The sequence below is a fragment of the Polypterus senegalus genome, chromosome 8, assembly GCF_016835505.1.
Source record: "Polypterus senegalus isolate Bchr_013 chromosome 8, ASM1683550v1, whole genome shotgun sequence".
Classification (NCBI taxonomy): domain Eukaryota; kingdom Metazoa; phylum Chordata; class Cladistia; order Polypteriformes; family Polypteridae; genus Polypterus; species Polypterus senegalus.
In genome coordinates this window covers 151,467,096-151,487,658 of record NC_053161.1, presented here as the reverse complement: position 1 = coordinate 151,487,658, position 20,563 = coordinate 151,467,096, and the positions used below count along the sequence as shown (strand labels likewise).

Genomic DNA, 20,563 nt, shown 5'->3' with positions numbered 1-20,563 from the left:
AATACTGTCGTAATTGAAACAAACCATGAAACTTAAACCGATTATTACAGCAGCAATCCAAGCTGTGAGATTTGAGACAAGATTACTGTTCACATGGCCAACTGTACGTTGCATGCTCAAGAGTAAGCTCAGCGCACAGCTTGGTCATATTACAACCGGAGGGCCGAACCCACAATGTGGTATACAAAGAGATCCTTAAATAATTATTATTTTTTCCCTCAGTTTAAAAAGGTTTAATTTTCTTTTTAATACTAATTTTAAGGCAGTACTTATATATGTATATGTATATATATGTGTGTGTGTGTGTGTGTGTGTGTGTGTGTATATATATATATATATATATATATATAAACTTGGCTTACCATATGTGATACGGTACCTGCCAAATATAAAGAATACACGACACGCATTTCGCTCTTTTTGGGGCTCGTCAGCTGTACGCAACTTTACTTCCCCTGGGATCGAACAACGGATGGCAGCACCGGAGGCATATCCTCTGATGTGACGGCAGCAGGTTCACTTATTGGACAGGGTGCAGATTGGAGTGTTACATTCATAGGTATGATCGCAGTCGGATTATCTGGATGGTTACCTACCAAGTAACGCTTGTAGTCAGATTGCGATTCACACCTATATATATTGATACGTTTATGGATAAGCGTGTGCATTTCCAGACAAAGCGCGTATATTTTGAGCCTGCTGGCTATCCGTACAAACTTTAGTGCACGCGCATCTGTTTTTGTGCCCTACCCGACCGTACATCGTTTCTTTCTTCTGAATTTAGCAACAGTAGCATCTGCAATCTTTGGTCGCTTTGGAGACAAGCGCATTGAGGAAAAAGAGGTTAGTGCACGTAGGATAGAACCAAGTGTAAGTTAGAGAAAGAAGTGACCGAGCGGCAACATCAAAACCTGTCACGGCTATCTGATGCATTCTGCACGAATCCCACTTGGGTGCAGAAGAGCCCACTGCAGCTGGACTCCTGTCTTTGTGTGGACGTCCACAGTTATCGCATCATACCGTTCGTTCCCCCATAAAACACCGAATGTCACTGTGGCCGGGGAGGAGGCCAACCCTTTTGACTTCCCACAAACAACCCGTTGATTTCAGGACTTTCTTTTATTCTTGGTCCGCGAAGCCTTTTGCAGGACCGGTCCGTGCGAATACGCACACGCCTAGTCCACCTATATCAACTGGCACCTGCAGACACCACAATCCCTGTAACCGCAAAACCTCTATGATTTGTTTAAGCCCGATAAATGGTGATGTAAGTAAAATTTTTATACAAAGCAGTTCACGTGTTGCTCGTGTCTTTTAAAATTTAAAGTGATGATATAGTGATTGATTAAAGGTGTCTTCTGTTTTTAATAAACGGCCTTTTTGCTTTACATAAGTGACTTGTAAGTACTCAAGCTGTTTTTAAGGGCAAATTGTACTGATATTCGATTAGCAAGTGGCAGACAACATGCTGCTAGGATTGCAGTTGTCAAGAATTTATTTGGTACAAATTGGAAAATTTAATTGCTAAGCATACTGATGGGAGAATTGTGAAGGTACTTTGTAATTCGTTTGAACGATACTTAGTTGATACTATCCAAAGTGTTAACACTTGCACGTTGACCGAAGTGGGTATTGAGTATTTGACACTGGAGTTACAAATCATAGGCTACTTGTTAATAGGTCGGGCAAGTGCTTCCCAAAGGCTGACAAAAATAGTGAGGTTAATAGTCCAGTGAAGAAATGCTCTCTTTTGGTAATAGAATAATTGGCCTCTTAAGCATATAAAAGCAATTTCTTCTCTGATAGTTGGAACATGTTTCTCTGTGTGTAGTACTTCACAGTAACATGTATTACGTTTTTTGTTGGTGATTTAGTTGAAAGTCCCATTCCTGATCCTAGTTTTGACTGACATCGTTTGAGCAATTTTGATGAGAACAGGCCATTCAGCCCAGCTATGCTCATCTGCGCTTTTCACCTACTTTCTGTAACATAACATTGCATTTTGTTTTGAAGGTTCCTTAAGTCCTACTGTCTATCAAACTACTTGGAAATTTATTCCACATGTCTCTGGCTCTATGCGTGAAGAAAAACTTTCCTGATGATTTGTGTGGAATTTACTCTTAACAGGTTTCAAACCATGCCTGCGTGTTCTTGTTGAACTCATTTTAAAGTAACAGCTGGATGCACTGTACGAATTCCCCTTATTTCTGTTTGCTTAACCTGAAAAGGTTCAACTCCCTCAGTCTCTTTTCCTAGTTCAGATCTCTATAGTGATGCTAATTTTTTTTTTTCTTTAAATATGGTGACCAAAACTGTATACGTTACTTATTGCAGTTGAGACTTTACCATTCTATTATTTAATTCAAGCATAACCTTCTTTGACTTCACACATCATGGGCACTATATAATATGTGATCCTGTTAGACTTTGTAATGGCTTCTGTACAATATTTTGATGTAAATAGTAATGAGTCTACTAAAACTCCTTCTCATAAGAAGTACTTAAGTTTCAAACCTACCATTGTGTATTCAAATCTGACTTTTTTGCTTCCTACATGTAATGGTCTACAGTTACTGATATTAAATTTAATCTAGCACATATATGTCGAATTCTGAATTCAGTTCAGTTTATTAAAGGGATTATTTGTGTGTTCTTTAGATGGTTGCTTGGTGTTGCTACAAAGTTCTGGTGTCTTGTCATTAATTCCTGTTATACAGTATTTGATTTAACTCCAGCTACTGCAGTCATCATCCTATTTAAATAATAGATAGAACTTAACTTGACCCCAGGGGGAACTTGACTTTTTACAGAAGCTCCACCAATACATAGGTAACACCTTAGTTTAGGTGCTGCAAAAATGCAACTATTACTCCTTTACTCATCAGTGCAAAGTGGCCTACTAAAATAACTTTGCTTTGGAATGGTCAGAAGTGTCTTAAGTGAGACCTGTTTCTCTTGATATTGCATACTTCCATGTTTGACCAGTGAATCTTTCATATTCATAAGTAATTTTACCAGCATATCAAATGCCACACTGCATGAGGATAAATTACCTATTTACTGATACTTTGAAAGTTTGTCATTAACATCAAACAATGCCCTTGCTAAGTTCTTGTGAGTAAATGAGCAATAGAAGCAATTTTGCAGTACCTGAATTGTTACCAATATATATAATATACAGCACACACTATGGCCTGCACATACCAGAATGACTTGAAAGAAAGAAAACTTCTCACCCAGCACTCACAGTAAGTCATTATGCAGGCTTATTGCTGTTGGTATAAAAGAGCTCCAGTAGCATTTCTTGACACAATTCTGCTTAATAATAACAGTATTATTATTAGTATTATTATTAGTATTATAAGTGAAGATTGTAATGCTGTATTATGCTGACTTTCAGCAGGTGAGGTCAGGGTGGGGAGCATACACTGGTTCAGCGCATTGCTGCACCCACCACACGATGAAACAGCTTGGGATTCTGGTTGGCAATCCCCTAGGCACACATATGGTCTAGTCTCACCCTCTAGAAATGACCCTCTATCTGCCACAGCCAGGTATTACGTGGGCATCCCCTTGGCCTGGTCCAGCCACTCTGATCCTCAACAATGAGAATCCTGTGAGGTGGATCACCCTGGGGGAATCGTGCCACATGGCTGTAGTGCTGTAAGTGACTCTCTCTCACAATGCAGGTAATGTGCCTCATTTGGGACTCCGTGAGCTCATTTGACACCGTGTCAAAGCAGCGGTACCCAAGGATTCTTCAAAGAGAAATGGTACGAATGGAGTCCAGTCTTCATTTTAGGTCACTGGATAGTATAGCAAAACAGGAAGAACCAGGAATCTAAAGACTTGGACCTTCATCTTTTTGCAAAGATATCAGGAGTGCCACAACACCCCTTTCCTGCGACCTCAGGAGTGATGATTGTTATTTTTTCCTATCAGTGGCTTTATAAGCAAGCTAGTATTCATTGCAAAACTTTTGCTGTCTTTATATAGTGTAAAGAAGAGCACCAGGCCTGTTATTTGCCCCATTTAATTCTCGGACTTTATAAAATAAACTGAATATAGAACTGTTTGTTAGTAACTGCCACAGCTTGTGAAATTTTTTCTGGAGACCATAAAACTGTTTGGTAACAGTGGCACAATTTATCTTTTTTTTTTCCTTTTTCTTTTTAACCCATATTTAAACCTCAGAAAACACATAGAGGAGGACGCATCATATTTAATGCTGAAGAGCTCAAAGGGGCCAATATCACAAATGTTTAAATGTCTTGATTATAAATCCAAGACAAAGAAATCATAAAATGCACAGTTATACAACTAAACTTCTCCACTGAAAGAAGGCCACTTCACTTTTCTGTGTAAATCACAGTGACGAGCAGCATTGCATCTTTTGGCAGTTATCAGCCTGAGAAAAGAATGATAAACATCCTCAAGAGGTTCAAGTACAGAAGAGGTAGCGTCTCTGTTTATTACATTGACATAACCAAGAAGCAAATGTAACATAACCACCACAAACTTCTTACTTCAGCATATAGTAGAGCAAGCTTTGGTGCCTAATTCAACCCTCAGTTTAAGAGATTTTATCATCAAGCCAAATGGCAAAATATTTATAACAGGAAAGAAGTTCAATGCAACTGCCAACTAAAGTGCAAATAGTAACATTGCTAAGATTTAGATTTCTTGGAGCAGGACATAAACATAACTTTGGTCTTTATGACATTTAGCACAGCTTTCAAATTTCTAAATGCCTTTTGAACAATTTGAAAATAATTTTGAAAACTGAATGTCAGTGTTGTCACGACATTTTGATTTTCTTACAATTTAATTGCACCTGTTTCTTTCTACAGGGGGGGAAAAAAAGGAAGTTGCAATTTCCATTAACATTTCCATTGACATGGAGATGTACCGGGCTGTGCAGGAGCCACTGGTGAAGGAATATAAAAGTGAAGAGGGGCCCTCGAGAGCCTGGAGTAATGTTGAGGAAAGGGAGAACTCCACACTAAACATGTTTGGCATAAAGGATAGAAGCATAGGCATTAAGGAAGAGGGCTGTGAATGGGGGGCTTTCAGATTTAAAGAAGATTCTCAGCAGATGTATGAATACAATGGCATGCAGAATCTTGGGAGTGTAATCAGCATGAAGACAGAAGACCTTAAATCAGAGTTTGTCTCTCAGGACTTGAGTCCAAATGAGGAGGTAATGGCATTGGCCTCCACTCTGAGTAGACCCTGCTCTCTACAGGGTCAGTCTGTACATGTGAAGATAGAACCACTGACCCGGAACATGATTGAGATGGCCTCATCTTCAAGACCCCCTGCAGAAGGTAGGTGTTGAAATGAGATATCCATGTAAGGCTTGGCCCAAGTGTGATTTACTTGAACCTCTTCATATAATCTTTGTCTATTAATTCTTTTGTTGTAAAGCAGGGTGTTGTGTTCAGTTACTTTAGGGGCAACATAGGCTGACACTTTCTTCATTAGCTACGAATTACTGCTACTAATGGAACATACATTTGCAATATTTTTAATTGACTTGCTTTTTATGATATAGAACCCCAATTTTTTTCCCTTAACCCTTAAGATAGTGTTTGCTAGTGTATTGCAATCCCCAGACGGGACCAATTTAGAACCACCTGTTAATTTAATGTGCACCCGTTTGGGGTGTAGGATGAATAAGAGTATTGTGTAAAATGTCATTGTTTGTTGTCATGTGGAGGTAGTAGAATAAAATGTTTGGTGGCCTGTCTACCTCAGACGAGGGCCGTCTTAACGCATTGGCAGGATGGACATGGTGGGAAATTGCCCAGGGGCCCCACGACCATAGGGGCCGACATTTTTTCAGATGCCTATGTATGTTTCTGTTTTGCTCTCAAAACATGAGCCCCAGTGCTCTACTTTACCTGGGGCCCTTCTTCAGACTAGTGATAATACCAACAAAAGAAAGCAAATGAAACAACACGCATAGAGCATAACATAGAAACATGGACACCTACTGTATATATCTGTGGGATTGTGTATTTACAGTGATCCCTCCTTTATCGCGCGGGTTGTGTTCCAGAACCCACCTGCGAAAGGTGAAAATCTGCAAAGTAAAAACCCATATGTTAATATGGTTTTATATATTTTAAGCCCTTATAAACTCTCCCACACCGCACAGTTATACAGCATAAACCCTTTGTATTCTCTTAGATATTAGGTAAGATTCATTGAAATTATGTATGTAAACACACTGTTTATATGCAGTAAAACCTAAATATTATTTTAAAGATATCAAGCGTCTCCGATATCACATATGTTACAGCCATTATGATAGACAGATCGTTTTGGAGCCATAACGAAGGGCCTGACTATGCACAAAGATAAACACAAAAGAGCACAAAAGTTAACTCTTTACACAGCAAAATACGTTGATGCTGAATGAGCGAGACGAGACTTCCTGGTTAACGCAGTGCAATTGAATTTGGCGCTCCGTCGCTGAGCCAATCAGCACACAAGAACTTAACTGCGTGCTTTGATTGGATAGCTTCTCAGCCATTCGCAAATAGCGTCCCTTGTATGAAATCAACTGGGCAAACCAACTGAGGAAGCATGTACCAGAAGTAAAAAGACCCATTGTCCACAGAAACCCGCAAAGCAGCGAAAAATCAGCGTTATATATTTAGATATGCTTACATATAAAATCTGCGATAGAGTGAAGCCGCGAAAGTCGAAGTGCAATATAGCGATGGATTACTGTATATGCAAGAATACATTTGTCACTACCAGTGGCTATTGAGTGCCCTCATAAAACCAGTGGAATTCAAAAGCTGCCTCTGAATACACAAGTGCCAAAGGTTTGCAATGGAGGAGGATGTGACAACTGCAGGGTGGCAGAGGTCGTAGATAACACTGTGTGCTTTTCTCAGATGGTGTGTGTGTTATACATTATGCATATGTTCTGAATACAAACCGGCTGTGTGCCAATAAAACATTTATGTCAGCTTCACTACCCACTTTTATGCCCAGTGCCCCAAAGCTGTGCAGGTTCAGTACCAGGATGTTACACAGTCAATGAGTGATGGACTCAGTGTGCACCTGTAGAAGTCACAGAGTACAGATGGAGACACCCACCCTCTATAGAAATGAAGAAATTAGTAAACCTACTTTGCTATATCACAGATGTGCCTAGTGATAGTCCCTCCAACATTTTTTTTCAACCTGCTCACCTCCTCCTAAGCAAATTTTGATTTTCAGAGACACCACAAGAGGGTGGGGGTAAAACATAAAATTAAAAAAAATAACATAGCAGAGCATGATGGCAGTGTGTGTAGCTTGTAAGGATTTTATGCTTTTTATGGTTTGCCGTCCTGACAAGGAACATGAGGAATGTGGGTCAGTTAATATGTCAGGGTGAGCACAATCTCTCTACTACTTTCTCCTTTACAGGTGCAATAATATTCTAATACATGTGAAGTGTACGGTGAAATTCAATCTGACAGTCTTCCTTTCTATATCTACATCTAGTGCCTTCTGGGTCTTTTTTTTTTTTTTTGGACCCGATTCTGCTTCCCTGAACGTCAGATTTTTCACCTCTGAACTAGTTATATATTAATTGACCGTGATAACCTGTAGTAGTGATGACCCTGAGTTTCAGAACAAATGATATTTAGGATATGTTTATGTGATTTTATAAACATGGACTGTACTTTATGTAGGAAAGATAAAACTCAGCCTTTACAGAGGCAAAGTAACTTTAGAATTATGGTGGGTTAAAATTGACCCGAATGACATGGCAATGTTCAGAATGTGTGGGAGTGCAGTGTTGCTGTTAACTGTAAACATTTTGTTTTCCCATCTTTTCTGCACATTTTCAAACCATTTTAATAGAACCAGCAATATCGTGCTAAACAGCTGTGTTTCCTATTTACATGAATATGACAGTGTAGGGTCCCTGTGAACAGGATCGTACTCTTACCTCAGAATAAACAGTGCCAAGAATCTGTAGAAAAATGTTTCACTTTCAGTTTCTTTTTGTTGTCCTAAATATAATTCAGAAATGTGGAACACCTGCTTTCTGAAATATATTACGGCTTTCATTTAACATTTTGGACTGGTTCCTTGTAAGACCTCATTTTAAGGCACAAGCTTTGTTTTTCTCAATTAAAAATAAAAAGGCTTCACTTAACAGTTTCCCCAGGAAAATCACAATTGTGAAAAAGTAACTTTGACTTGAAAAATTTCAAACTTATCCTTTTAATCTCCATCTGTCATTGGGACATATTCAGCAGAGATTGTCTCCATGACTCTTTCTGCCCATCTGTTTATCCAGTGGGATTTTTATATTGAGATTATTTTTGTTCTTATATTGGGATAGCACTGTTTCATATCCATCTGTTTTATACCTGTTTTTTTTTTCTAGCATTCCTTCTTTTTTTAACCCTTTTGGAGACTTTGCAGTATATTTTGGGCTTACTATTTAAATATGTTATTTTGGTCTCACATCGTTTGTGTTTTGTTGAGGGTTTCATTTCTGGCCTTCATTTTCATTTTGGTTGTTTCATGTTACTATCTTATTTTTACTTGACACCTTTTTGCCCACACACCTTCTCATTCCTGCTTTCATTGTCATGGAATTCTGGATCAGGTACATCTTTGTTACTTCCACTATAAATATGGTGGTGCGTGGCAGGTTTAAAATCCCTCAGTGGATATATTAAACAACTTAATGCTAGGACACACTTGGTAAAGAAACAAACTATTCCTAAAGTTTTAAGATTTGTGTTTTTATTTTGTTTTATTTTTATATATATATATATATATATATATATATATATATATACATACATACATACAGTGTTGTGAAGAACTATTTGCCCCCTTCCTGATTTCTTATTCTTTTGCATGTTTGTCACACAAAATGTTTCTGATCATCAAACACATTTAACCATTAGTCAAATATAACAAAAGTAAACACAAAATGCAGTTTTTAAATGATGGTTTTATTATTTAGGGAGAAAAAATCCAAACCTACATGGCCCTGTGTGAAAAAGTAATTGCCCCCTTGTTAAAAAATAACCTGTTAAATGTGTTTGATGATCAGAAACATTTTATGTGACAAACATGCAAAAGAATAAGAAATCGGGAAGGGGGAAAATAGTTTTTCACACCACTGTATATGTATGGATGGATGGATGGATGGATGGAACCTCGGTTCACGACCATAATTCGTTCCAAAATTCTGGTCGTAAACCAAGTTGGTCGTGAACTGAAGCAATTTCCCCCATAGGATTGTATGGGAATACAATTAATCAGTTCCAGACCGTACGAACTGTATGTAAATATATTTTTTAATATATTTAATTATACGATGGAATGCACATCTAATAGTAAACTAAATGTAAAAACATTGAATAACACAGAGAAAACCTTCAACAACAGAGAAAACTAACATTGCAAGAGTTTGTGCTATAGCCTTATGACCCGATCACTGTAAACACTTTTTTTTAATGAGTTTTAAGCACAGGGAAAAAAATGAACATTTGAAAAATCCATAATTTAATAAACCACCAAGAAAAGTAACATTGCCACAGTGCACGCTATGAACCGACTGCTGTAAACAGAACTGAAAACAAAAACAAGCCTTTTCTACCTTATGCTTTCAGCCTTCCCTCTCTCGCTTGCTCACTCTCTCTCTCGTGTGTGCGTGTGTCTCTTTCGCAAGCCTGGAGCGCCTCGTGTGTGTGTGTGCCTGTGTCTCGCGCCTGTGTGTGTGTACTAAATCAGCAGGACAGACGTTTAATTGGGACGATGTACAAGTAAAATTTAAAGCCAATAATAAAAGTGCCATAGAGCTGGCTGAATCCTGGTTATCAAATGAGAACGCCATCAACAGACACTTGGACATAAATCCAGCATATAAACTTAAGAAGAACTTATCTATACTAATAAAAGGCAAATCCCTCACTGACTCTCTCTCTCTCTCTCTCTCCAACTTCCCGTGTGGGTAGAAGGCTGAAATTTGGCAGGCTCATTCCCACAGCTTTCTTACAAAAGTTGGGCAGGTTTCATTTTGAAATTCTACGTGTAATGGTCATAACTGGAACCTATTTTTTCATCCATATACTATAATAGACTTCTGCTAGATGCCCATGGGAGGCGTAATTTAGTGTCTGCCCATATAAGGCCGTCCGTCAGCGGCAATCCAATAGAAACACTGCCGCTAAATATTCACGGGTGAAGGACTGTGCTTATGCAGACGAAGATGAGATGGTCCGGGTGGTGTTTGGCACAAACTCGGCGAAATTGCGAGAAAAACTTTTAGCTAACATTACATACAGCCGTGGACATCGCACGAGATGGCACCAGCACAGCTGGGAACCTTCGATGCATGTACACCGAGCGGCTCACATGAAATGACGCAGTGCACAGACAAAAAGCAACAGTTCTAAAGAGTGCTGAACAAAAACTAAATTACACAATTGAGAAGGCAGCAAAAAAATATGAAGCGTCTGATACTTACAAACATATTCATAAGTGCAGCTACTGCGGAAACAAAGCACACGGTGGAAAAAGTCAATGTCCCGCTAAAGGAAGACAGTGTAAAAAAAAAAACCGTGCATGCAGTGTGTCACATCTCAGATAAAGAGGAAGATGAGCTGTTTATTAGTGCAGTAAGAAACGAATCGATGAATGAAACCTGTTATCTTTACAACGATTGACAAACACGGAATGTAACTTGAACACAACACATCCTACAAATACAAACCTGATTGAAAGAAATAATGATAATCAAATCCTTGATGACAGCAACACTCATAACAGTCACAAAACAATTACTGTATATTGACAATCATGTTACGTTGTTTTTAAAATGTTCCCTTTTCTTTTTCATAACTTCTTTAAAACACTATTCTCCGCTGCGAAGGGCAGGTATATGTATGTATGTATGTATGTATATATATATATATATATATATATATATATATATATATATATATATATATATATACGCCCACTTCCCGATTCATTTTACCCTTGCATCCTCTTGGTTTGAGACGTATGAAAAAATATGCGGTTAACGCAGAAAGACAGATCACCAATTGAAGCTTTATGAATAATGCATACAAAGCGCGTTCCTAAGACTGATCGGAAGCAAATTTCATTTCAAAAGACTACCCGACAGAAGCCTTGATAAAAGCGCGGTTTTGTGCAAACTGAAAAGCAAGCAAAATTAGATGTATTACAGAAAGCGGACTTTGTGGCTCTTACTGGGGATCATTGCACTTCCGTGACCGTTAGTAATTCTAATTACATCTAATTACAAAATGTTCAATGATCACACTGTTTTAGTCTAATGTACAAAATAATTTTGGCTAAGGTTACTCAGAGTTTAAAGTTGAAGCTAGTCAAATTACCTTTTATGTTTCTGCCTTATTTTTTTAAGAAGAAAAACTGCACTTTATGTTGAAATTTTTGTTATTATTATTTAAAGACAATACCATTCTGAAAATGTACTTAAAATGCCACTTTATTTTTAAGTCTGCCCAATTTTAGCCAGGGATGATATTTTTGTTTCTGTTTTGAATTGAAATGCAGTTTAAAAGCATTTTTTTTCAGAAATTAAAAGAGCTTGAGTTTACAATATTCATGTCCATGTCTATTATTTGATTCTGTCGCCCACTAAAACCCTTTTAAATTTAAAAAAAAAGCGATTTGGGGCAAATTTTCATGTATGATTACATACAATTAATCAAGATTAATTATTACACAGCCTCTAATTAATTAGATTAATTTTTTTTCAATTAATTAATTGAGTCCCACCCCTAATATATATGTGTATATGTAGATTATTATATATATATATATATATATATATATATATATATATATATATATATATATGAAGTGATGTCAGGAGATCCAGGTGAAATCCCCCGGGGATGGTCTACAGGCAAGGGATAAAAAGAGTCAGTGCACTCTGCCACACCCGCATGCCTCGAACTGCCTTCACTCAAGCCCTTTAGCTGCCTCCCATGCGCACGTGTGTGACAATGTGTATATATATATATATATATGTATATATATATGTATATATATATGTGTATATGTATATATATATGTGTATATGTATATATGTATATATATATATGTGTATATGTATATATATATATATATGTATATATATATATATATATATATATATATATATATGTGTATATATATATATATATGTATATGTGTATATATATATATATGTATATGTGTAAATATATATATATGTATATGTGTATATATATATATATGTATATGTGTAAATATATATATATGTATATGTGTATACATATATATACATATACAGTATGTGTGTATATATATATATAATGTATGTATGTATGTGTATATATATGTATGTATGTATGTGTATGTGTATATATATGTATGTATGTATGTGTATGTGTATATATATATATATATATATATATATATATATATATATATGGTTTAACAGGTGGAGGCCACTGACATTTTTCCCTCCTCATCTTTTCTGACTGTTTCTTCACTAGTTTTGCATTTGGCTACAGTCAGTGTCACTACTGGTAGCATGAGGCGATACCTGGACCCTACAGAGGTTGCACAGGTACTCCAACTTCTCCAGGATGGCACATCAATACGTGTCATTGCCAGAAGGTTTGCTGTGTCTCCCTGGACAGTCTCAAGGGCATGGAGGAGATTCTAGGAGACAAGCAGTTACCCTAGGAGAGCTGGAGAGGGCCATAGAAGGTCCATAACCCATCAGCAGAACCAGTATCTGCTCCTTTGGGAAAAGCAGAACAGGATGAGCACTGCCAGAGCCGTACAAAATGACCTCAAGCAGGCCACTGGTGTGAATGTCTCTGACCAAACAACCAGAAAGACTTCATGAGGGTGACCCAAGGGCCCCATGTCCTCTAATGGGCACTGAGCTCACTGCCCAGCAGCATGCAGCTCGATTGGCATTCGCCATAGAATACCAGAATTGGCAAATGCACCACTGGTGCCCTGTGCTTTTCACAGATGAGAGAAGGTTCACCCTGAGCATGTGACAGAAGTGAAAGGGTCTGGAGAAGCCATGGAGAACATTATGCTGCCTGTAACATCATTCAGCATGAGCAGTTTGGTGGTGGGTTAATGATTGTCTGGGGAGGCATATCCATGGAGGGTCACACAGACCGCTACAGGCTTGACAAAGGCACCTTGGCCGCCATTAGGTATCAGGATGAAATCCTTGGACCCTTTGTCAGACTCTATGCTGGTGCAGTGGCTCCTGGTGCACGACAATTCCTGGCCTCATGTGGTGAGAGTATGCAGGCAGTTCCTGGAGGATGAAGGAATTGATACCATTGACTGGCCACCACACTTTCCTGACCTAAATCCAATAGTACACCTCTGGGACATTATGTTTTGGTCCATCCAATGCCACCAGGTTGCACCTCAGACTGTCCAGGAGCTCAGTGATGCCCTGGTCCAGATCTGGGAGGAGATCCCCCACAACACCATCTGTCATCTCATTAGAAGCATGCATGTTGTCAGGCATGTATACAAGAACACAGGGGCCATACAATGTGCTGCGTACAATTTTGAGTTGCTGCAATTAAATTTTGGCAAAATGGACTAGCCTACTACATAATTTTTTCACTCTGATTTTTGGGGCGTCTTTGAATTCAGGGCTCTGTAGGTTGATCATTTTCATTTCCATCAAATGATGTGGCATCCTTTCGTTCCTAACACATTACCCAGTCTATATCAGTATAGATATCCAGGAGGATTTCTTTTTCCCATTGAGATCTGATGTGTTTTCAAAGTGTTCCTTTAATTTTTTGAGCAGTTTATATATATATATATATATAGAGATATAGATATATATATATATAGAGATATAGATATAGATATAGATATAGATATAGATATAGATATATATATATATATATATATATATATATATATAGAGATATAGATATATATATAGATATAGATAATTGAGCACAACAGAGGTTTGGGGCAGCCTCCCATATACTTGAAAAATGGTTGCTAATTCGAAAAGTTTGCAATAAAAATGGTCTTTACATACAAGAGTCAAAAACGGAACTGAGGTTTATTACAGATATGGTGTGTTTTATAGATGGAGGGAGGAAGTGATGCCTTCAGGGTTGGAAACAGAAGTGACGTCCAAGGGCCAAGGCGGAATTTCTCACATTTGATCTTTTGGGGGGAAAAAAAAGTGAAAGGATCACTACACCCTGGCACCCCCGGTCCGACCGGAAATTACCTTCTTTCAGGCTCTTTAGCTGCCTCCCAAGCACATGTATGTGATTATATACAGGGTATATATAATTATATAATAATGAGATTGATGATATTTTTTCTTTGTTCTTTTACATGAAGTCCCCCCATTGCTGCCGCAAGCACCACTCCTGAATGCTGGTACCCAACTGGAACAGCAGCACAATGCTTTTCACACAACTCTGAGAGACAAGGACATGACAGCAAGCCACCCTAACCATTCAAGCAAGATGAATGCCAAGAAGGCTTTGGAAATGTTGCAGAACATGGACTTTGCTGACTCTGATGGGGGGCCAGACATCAACTTTGACCTGGACAGTGACTCGTCATCAGATTCAGAGTCTGAATCTGACCTGGAGTGTGCATCAGAGCCAGCACCGGTGGCTGATGCAGTGGCATCCCAACCTCCTCGCCACAAAAGGGCTCGAATGGAGACCCTTGAACCGATATCAATTTCCTCAGGGAGAAAAGAGAAGGCACGAGATGGCACAGTATGGACACTGCAAGCGGTAGGCAAAGAGTCCCGCGTTCGAAGGCGGCCCGGTCATTATGTTTTCACAGACACTGCAGGCCCAACAAAGCATACAAGAGAGAAAATTAGCAGTCGTCTTGACAGTTTCCTTTGCCTGTGTGACATGAAGATGCTGACACACATCAGAGATTGCACTGTAGCTGAAGCCCAAAAGACTGATACTGCATGGGACTTGACTGTAGACGAACTAATGGCATTCATTGCTCTTTCATATCTACGTGGTGTATATGGTGGGAAAAACATGGACATGGAGAGCTACTGGTCGGAGAAGTTTGGGATTACATTTTTTAAGGAAACCATGTCACGAAACCGCTACCGCCAGATCATGAAATTTCTACGATTTGACAACAGGGAGACACGGCAAGAGCGTCTGCGGACTGACAAATTTGCTGCGATATCAGACACTTGGCACAATTTTGTACAGAACTGCATCAAGTGTTACAAACCTGGGCAGAACATAACCATTGATGAACAGTTCTTCCCCACAAAATGTCGATGTCCCTTCACTCAGTTCATGTCAAGCAAACCCGACAAGTTTGGCATCAAATTCTGGATGGCCACCGATTTAAGCAGCAAGTATATGCTAAACGCTATTCCCTATTTAGGGAGAGATGACACCCGAAAACCAGGGGAGAGACCATCGGAGACTGTGGCGTTGCGACTTGTTGAGCCTTTCACAGGCAAAGGGAGAAATGTCACTGTTGCCAGTCGTTTCACGTCACTCTCCCTGGCCAACAAGTTACTTGCCAAAAAGATGAGCCTGCTTGGTAGCATGAACAAAAAAAGGCAGGAAGTGCCACCCTCCATCAAAGGTAATATACAGAGAGAACCATTTTTGACGACTGTGATGGCAACAGGAAAAGCTATGCTTACTGTCTATACGTACAAGCCGAAGAAGAGCCTCTGCATTCTGAGCACTATGCATGCCGCTGTCCACATCAGCTCAGACAGAAAGAAGAAACCAGACACTCTGATGGACTACAATCGCACTAAGTTATGTAGATCTCTATTTGCTGTTTGTGTCTTTTATAAATGTAACCATTACAATTTTGGAAGGAAAAGGAAATTTATGCTGTTTTATTTTATCATTTCTCTAGGTTGGTGTGGATGTGCTAGACCAAATGGCAAAGCTGTACACGGTGAAAGGAGGCAGTCATAGGTGGCCTGTTGCTGTATTTTATAACTTGCTTGACTTGGCTGCAATCAACGCCCATATTCTATATGAGCAATGCATGGGCAAGAGAGAAGGCAGGAGGCAGTTCATCATGGACCTGGCGTGGGAGCTGCGCAAGAAGCACATGGCAGCCAAGGAGGCTGCAGCATCCATTGAGAAAGCCTCTCGCATCGCCGCAACCCTTCTGGTCCCTCTTCCTCCTGGCAAAACGACGCAGTGCCAGGTGAGAAGATGCAAACGCAACAAAGCAAAGGAGAACTGCGTAAAGTGCCGGCGGTTTGTGTGTGGGAGCTGCTCACGAAAGGCTCCAAGAATCTGTGCGGACTGTTGATACGGACTGTTTTGCGATTGGCCGACATGTTGCCAGTTACAAATCTATACTAATAAAAGGCAAAGCCCTCACTCACTCACTCACTCACTGACTCACTCACTGACTCATCACTAATTCTCCAACTTCCCGTGTGGGTGGAAGGCTGAAATTTGGCAGGTTTATTCCTTACAGCTTCCTTACAAAAGTTGGGCTGGTTTTATATCGAAATTCTACGCGTAATGGTCATAACTGGAAGCAGTTTTTCTCCATTTACTGTAATGGAGATGAGCTTCAACGCCGTGGGGGCGGAGTTTCGTGTGACATCATCACGCCGCCCACGTATTCACGCAGTACATAGAAAACCAGGAAGACCTCAAAAAAGCGCTCAAGAAAACATGCATTATATAATTGAGAAGGCAGCGAAACAATAAGAAGCGAGCGAGTGACATATACTACCATATATTCATGAGTGTTGCCAGCTCGGAAAGAAAGCACGGTGTAAACCTAAACTTTAAATTAAGTTCATAGACAGGCTACCGCTGGCGTTTCACATACACACAGGTAATGCGGGATACAAGTTTAATGAGAGGACGCAGGATATAAACGAGTTTTGATCACTTTGTAACTAAGTTAAAATTGTAGGTGAAGGGGTGTGCTTATGCAAATTCGAGACTGTGTTTGTGGGGGATTGACAGTTAAGGCGGGTGGGGAGTCACGTCATCATCTCCCCTCCCATTCACCTCATTTCACTCTGAGCTGAGCTCCGCGGCTAACGCTGTCTTCCGAAGCAACTTCCTCAGAGTGCCACCAAATACTCACAGAAAAATCCACAAGTTAATACACACGCTGTCTCTATAGAGTTTCTACACACTGAATCCTCCAGGCACTACTTACAAAAGGTCACATTGACAATCATGTTACGTTATTTTTAAAATCTTTCCTTTTCTTAGCACAAGCACAGCCGAGAAGCTTCGATGCATGTGCTCCATAACGCGTTAAAAAATAATGCATTTAATCACACTTTGCATTACAAGCAAAGGGGAGCTTTTGTCAATGCATGATTTCCTGGTACATGGATTACATTGATCAGCGCATCCCGATTCATTTTACCCTCGCACCACCTTAGTTTGAGAAGAAGTATGAAAAAATATGAGGTTAACACAGAAAACAGATCACCAATTCAAGCTTTATGAATAATCGATTCGCCATCAATAATTGTTTTGGTAAAGCCATCCTCCTTCCATTTTATAATTTTTCCGCCACTAGCAATGATTAAATGAACGGTAAAAAAGTAAGAACAAAGCGAGGGTGACTAATTTAGGCAGGCATATATATGACAGCAACAATCATGACAATGTCAATCATGTTACGTTATTATTAAAATGTTTCCTTTTCTTTTTCATTACTTCTTTAACACACTACTTCTCCGCTGCGAGGCGCGGTATTTTGCTATATATATATAATATATGAATGACCTCCAAAGAGCGCTGAGACTTTTGATATCATGAACGTGTCTGCAAACTGGGGTCTCCTGCCCAGCAAAAGTCGAGCAGCCAGCGCGAGTGCATAGCTGTGCCGCCTTTGAGACGCTGACTGCGCTTCTGCCTTAAGTCAAAGTGAGCACTTTTAATTTTTTTCATCCTCCCCCTGCGCTATAGCCCAGACAAGTGCAAACACGGGACCCCTTTTCTACACCACGGCAAAATAATATTAAGGCGATTCCAATCGAGGCGAGGCGAGGCACAAATTTGAACGTTCACATAGAAAATGTAATTTCAATATACCTGTACTTCTTAAAACGTTAATGTTTTACTGTTTAATAACTTATAGACTATATTTCATTATTTTTCCCTTGCACTCAGTGACCAAAGCTATACACACACATATAGACACATACAAACATACACACAAGTATATGTATGTGTATATATATATATACACACATACATACACACATATATATAATTGGTGTGTGTGTATGTATGTATGTGTGTGAATATATGATGTAGATAGGTAGGTATGTATGTGTATATATATATATATATATATATATATATAGATATATATATATAGATATAGATATATATAGATATAGATATAGATATATAGATATATATAGAGATATATATAGATATATATATAGATAGATATATATATAGATATATAGATAGATATATATGTATGTATGTATGTATGTGTATATATATATATATATATATATATATGTGTGTGTGTGTGTGTATATATATGACAGCAGCAATCCAAGCTGTGAGAAAACAGTAAAAAGGAGGCGTGTCAGACGTTGTGGTACATTTTCTGATGCAGCTAGACGAAAACAACTTCGTGACGCTGCCGCCAAATACACAAAACAATTACTTTGACAATCATGTTACATTATTTTTAAAATGTTTCCTTTTCTTTTTCATAACTTCTTTAACACATGACATCACTGTGAAGCGCGGGTATTTTGCTATATATATATATATATATATATCACAGCGACACTCATAACAGTGACAAAACAATTACATTGACAATCATGTTACGTTATTTTCAAAATGTTTCCTTTTCTTTTTCATTACTTCTTTAACACACTACTTCTCTGCTGCTGGTATTTTGCTAGTCTATATATATATATATATATATATATATATATATATATATATATATATATATATATACTAATAAAAGGCAAAGCCCTCACTCACTCACTCACTGACTCATCACTAATTCTCCAACTTCCCGTGTGGGTGGAAGGCTGAAATTTGGCAGGTTCATTCCTTACAGCTTCCTTACAAAAGTTGGGCAGGTTTTATATCGAAATTCTACGCGTAATGGTCATAACTGGAAGCAGTTTTTCTCCATTTACTGTAATGGAGATGAGCTTCAACGCCGTGGGGCGGAGTTTCGTGTGACATCATCACGCCTCCCACGTAATCACGCAGTACATAGAAAACCAGGAAGACCTCAAAAAAGCACTCAAAGAAACATGCATTATATAATTGAGAAGGCAGCGAAACAATAAGGAGCGAGCGAGTGACATATACAACCATATTCATAAGTTCTGCTACTTCAGAAACAAAGCACGATGTAAACCTACACTTTAAATTAAGTTCATAGACAGGCTGCCACTAGCGTTTGTAATTTAGTGCCTGCCCATATAAGGCCGTCCATCAGCGGCAATCCAATACAAACACTGCCGGTAAATGTTCACGGGTGAAGGACTGTGCTTATGCAGAGGAAGATGAGATGGTCAGGGTGGTGTTTGGCACAAACTCATTGAAACTGCGAGAGAAACTTTTAAGTGCCGGGTCTTAGCTGACATTACGAGATGGCACCAGTACAGCTGGGAACCTTCGATGCAAGAACACCAAGCGGCTCACGTGAACTGACGCAATGCGCAGACAAAAAGCAACAGTTCCAAAGAGTGCTGAACAAAAACCGAATTACACAATTGAGAAGGCAGCAAAAAAATATGAAGCGTCTTATACATACAATCATATTCATAAGTGCAGCTACTGCGGAAACAAAGCACACAGTGGAAAAAGTGAATGTCCTGCTAAAGGAAGACAGTGTAAAAAAAACGTGCATGCAGTTTGTCACATCTCAGATAAAGAGGAAGACGAGCTGTTTATTGATGCAGTAAGGAACTAATCGATGAATGAAACCTCTTATCTTTACAACGATTGACAAACACGGAATGTAACTTGAACACATCCTACAAATACGAGCCTGATTGAAAGAAATAATGATAATCAAATCCTTGATGACAGCAACATTCAATAACACTCACAAAACAATTACTGTATATTGACAATCATGTTACGTTATTTTTAAAATGTTCCCTTTTCTTTTTCATAACTTCTACTTCTCCACTGCGGTACACGGGTATATATATATATAAATGTATATATATACCCCGATCTACAATACATACTTTAGCATAGACAAGCCACACGCTGTGGCGTAATTGTAGAGTCTTCGCCTCTAACGACATTCGAGGTTCGATTCCCGAGAGGGATGTACTGACTATGTGCTGCGCTACCGATTCATTTTACCTTCGATCTCCTTGGTTTGGGACGTATGAAAAATATTAGGTTAACGAGAATCATGTTACGTTATTTTTAAAATTTTCCTTTCTTAGCACAAGCACAGCTGAGAAGCTTCGATGCATGTACTCCATAACGTTAAAAATAACGATTTAATCACACTTTCAATTCCAAGCAAACGGAACTTTTGTCAATGC

At 38.8% G+C, this 20,563-nt stretch overlaps 1 protein-coding gene across 2 annotated transcripts; it reads left to right on the top strand.

The window, feature by feature from the left end:
- The first annotated feature begins 734 nt into the window (after positions 1 to 734).
- LOC120534386 (piggyBac transposable element-derived protein 4-like) lies at positions 735 to 16,448 on the top strand. Of its 2 annotated transcripts, none has more exons than XM_039761935.1 (4): positions 735 to 843; positions 4,851 to 5,327; positions 14,404 to 15,827; positions 15,931 to 16,448. In XM_039761935.1, exons 2-4 carry the CDS (start codon positions 4,898 to 4,900, stop codon positions 16,336 to 16,338), a joined length of 2,262 nt encoding a protein of 753 aa, XP_039617869.1. In that variant the 5' UTR covers positions 735 to 843; positions 4,851 to 4,897; the 3' UTR covers positions 16,339 to 16,448. The 2 variants fall into 2 exon arrangements, with proteins under 2 accessions (XP_039617869.1, XP_039617868.1); XM_039761934.1 differs by having other exon boundaries at positions 735 to 1,267.
- Positions 16,449 to 20,563: the final 4,115 nt, after the last annotated feature.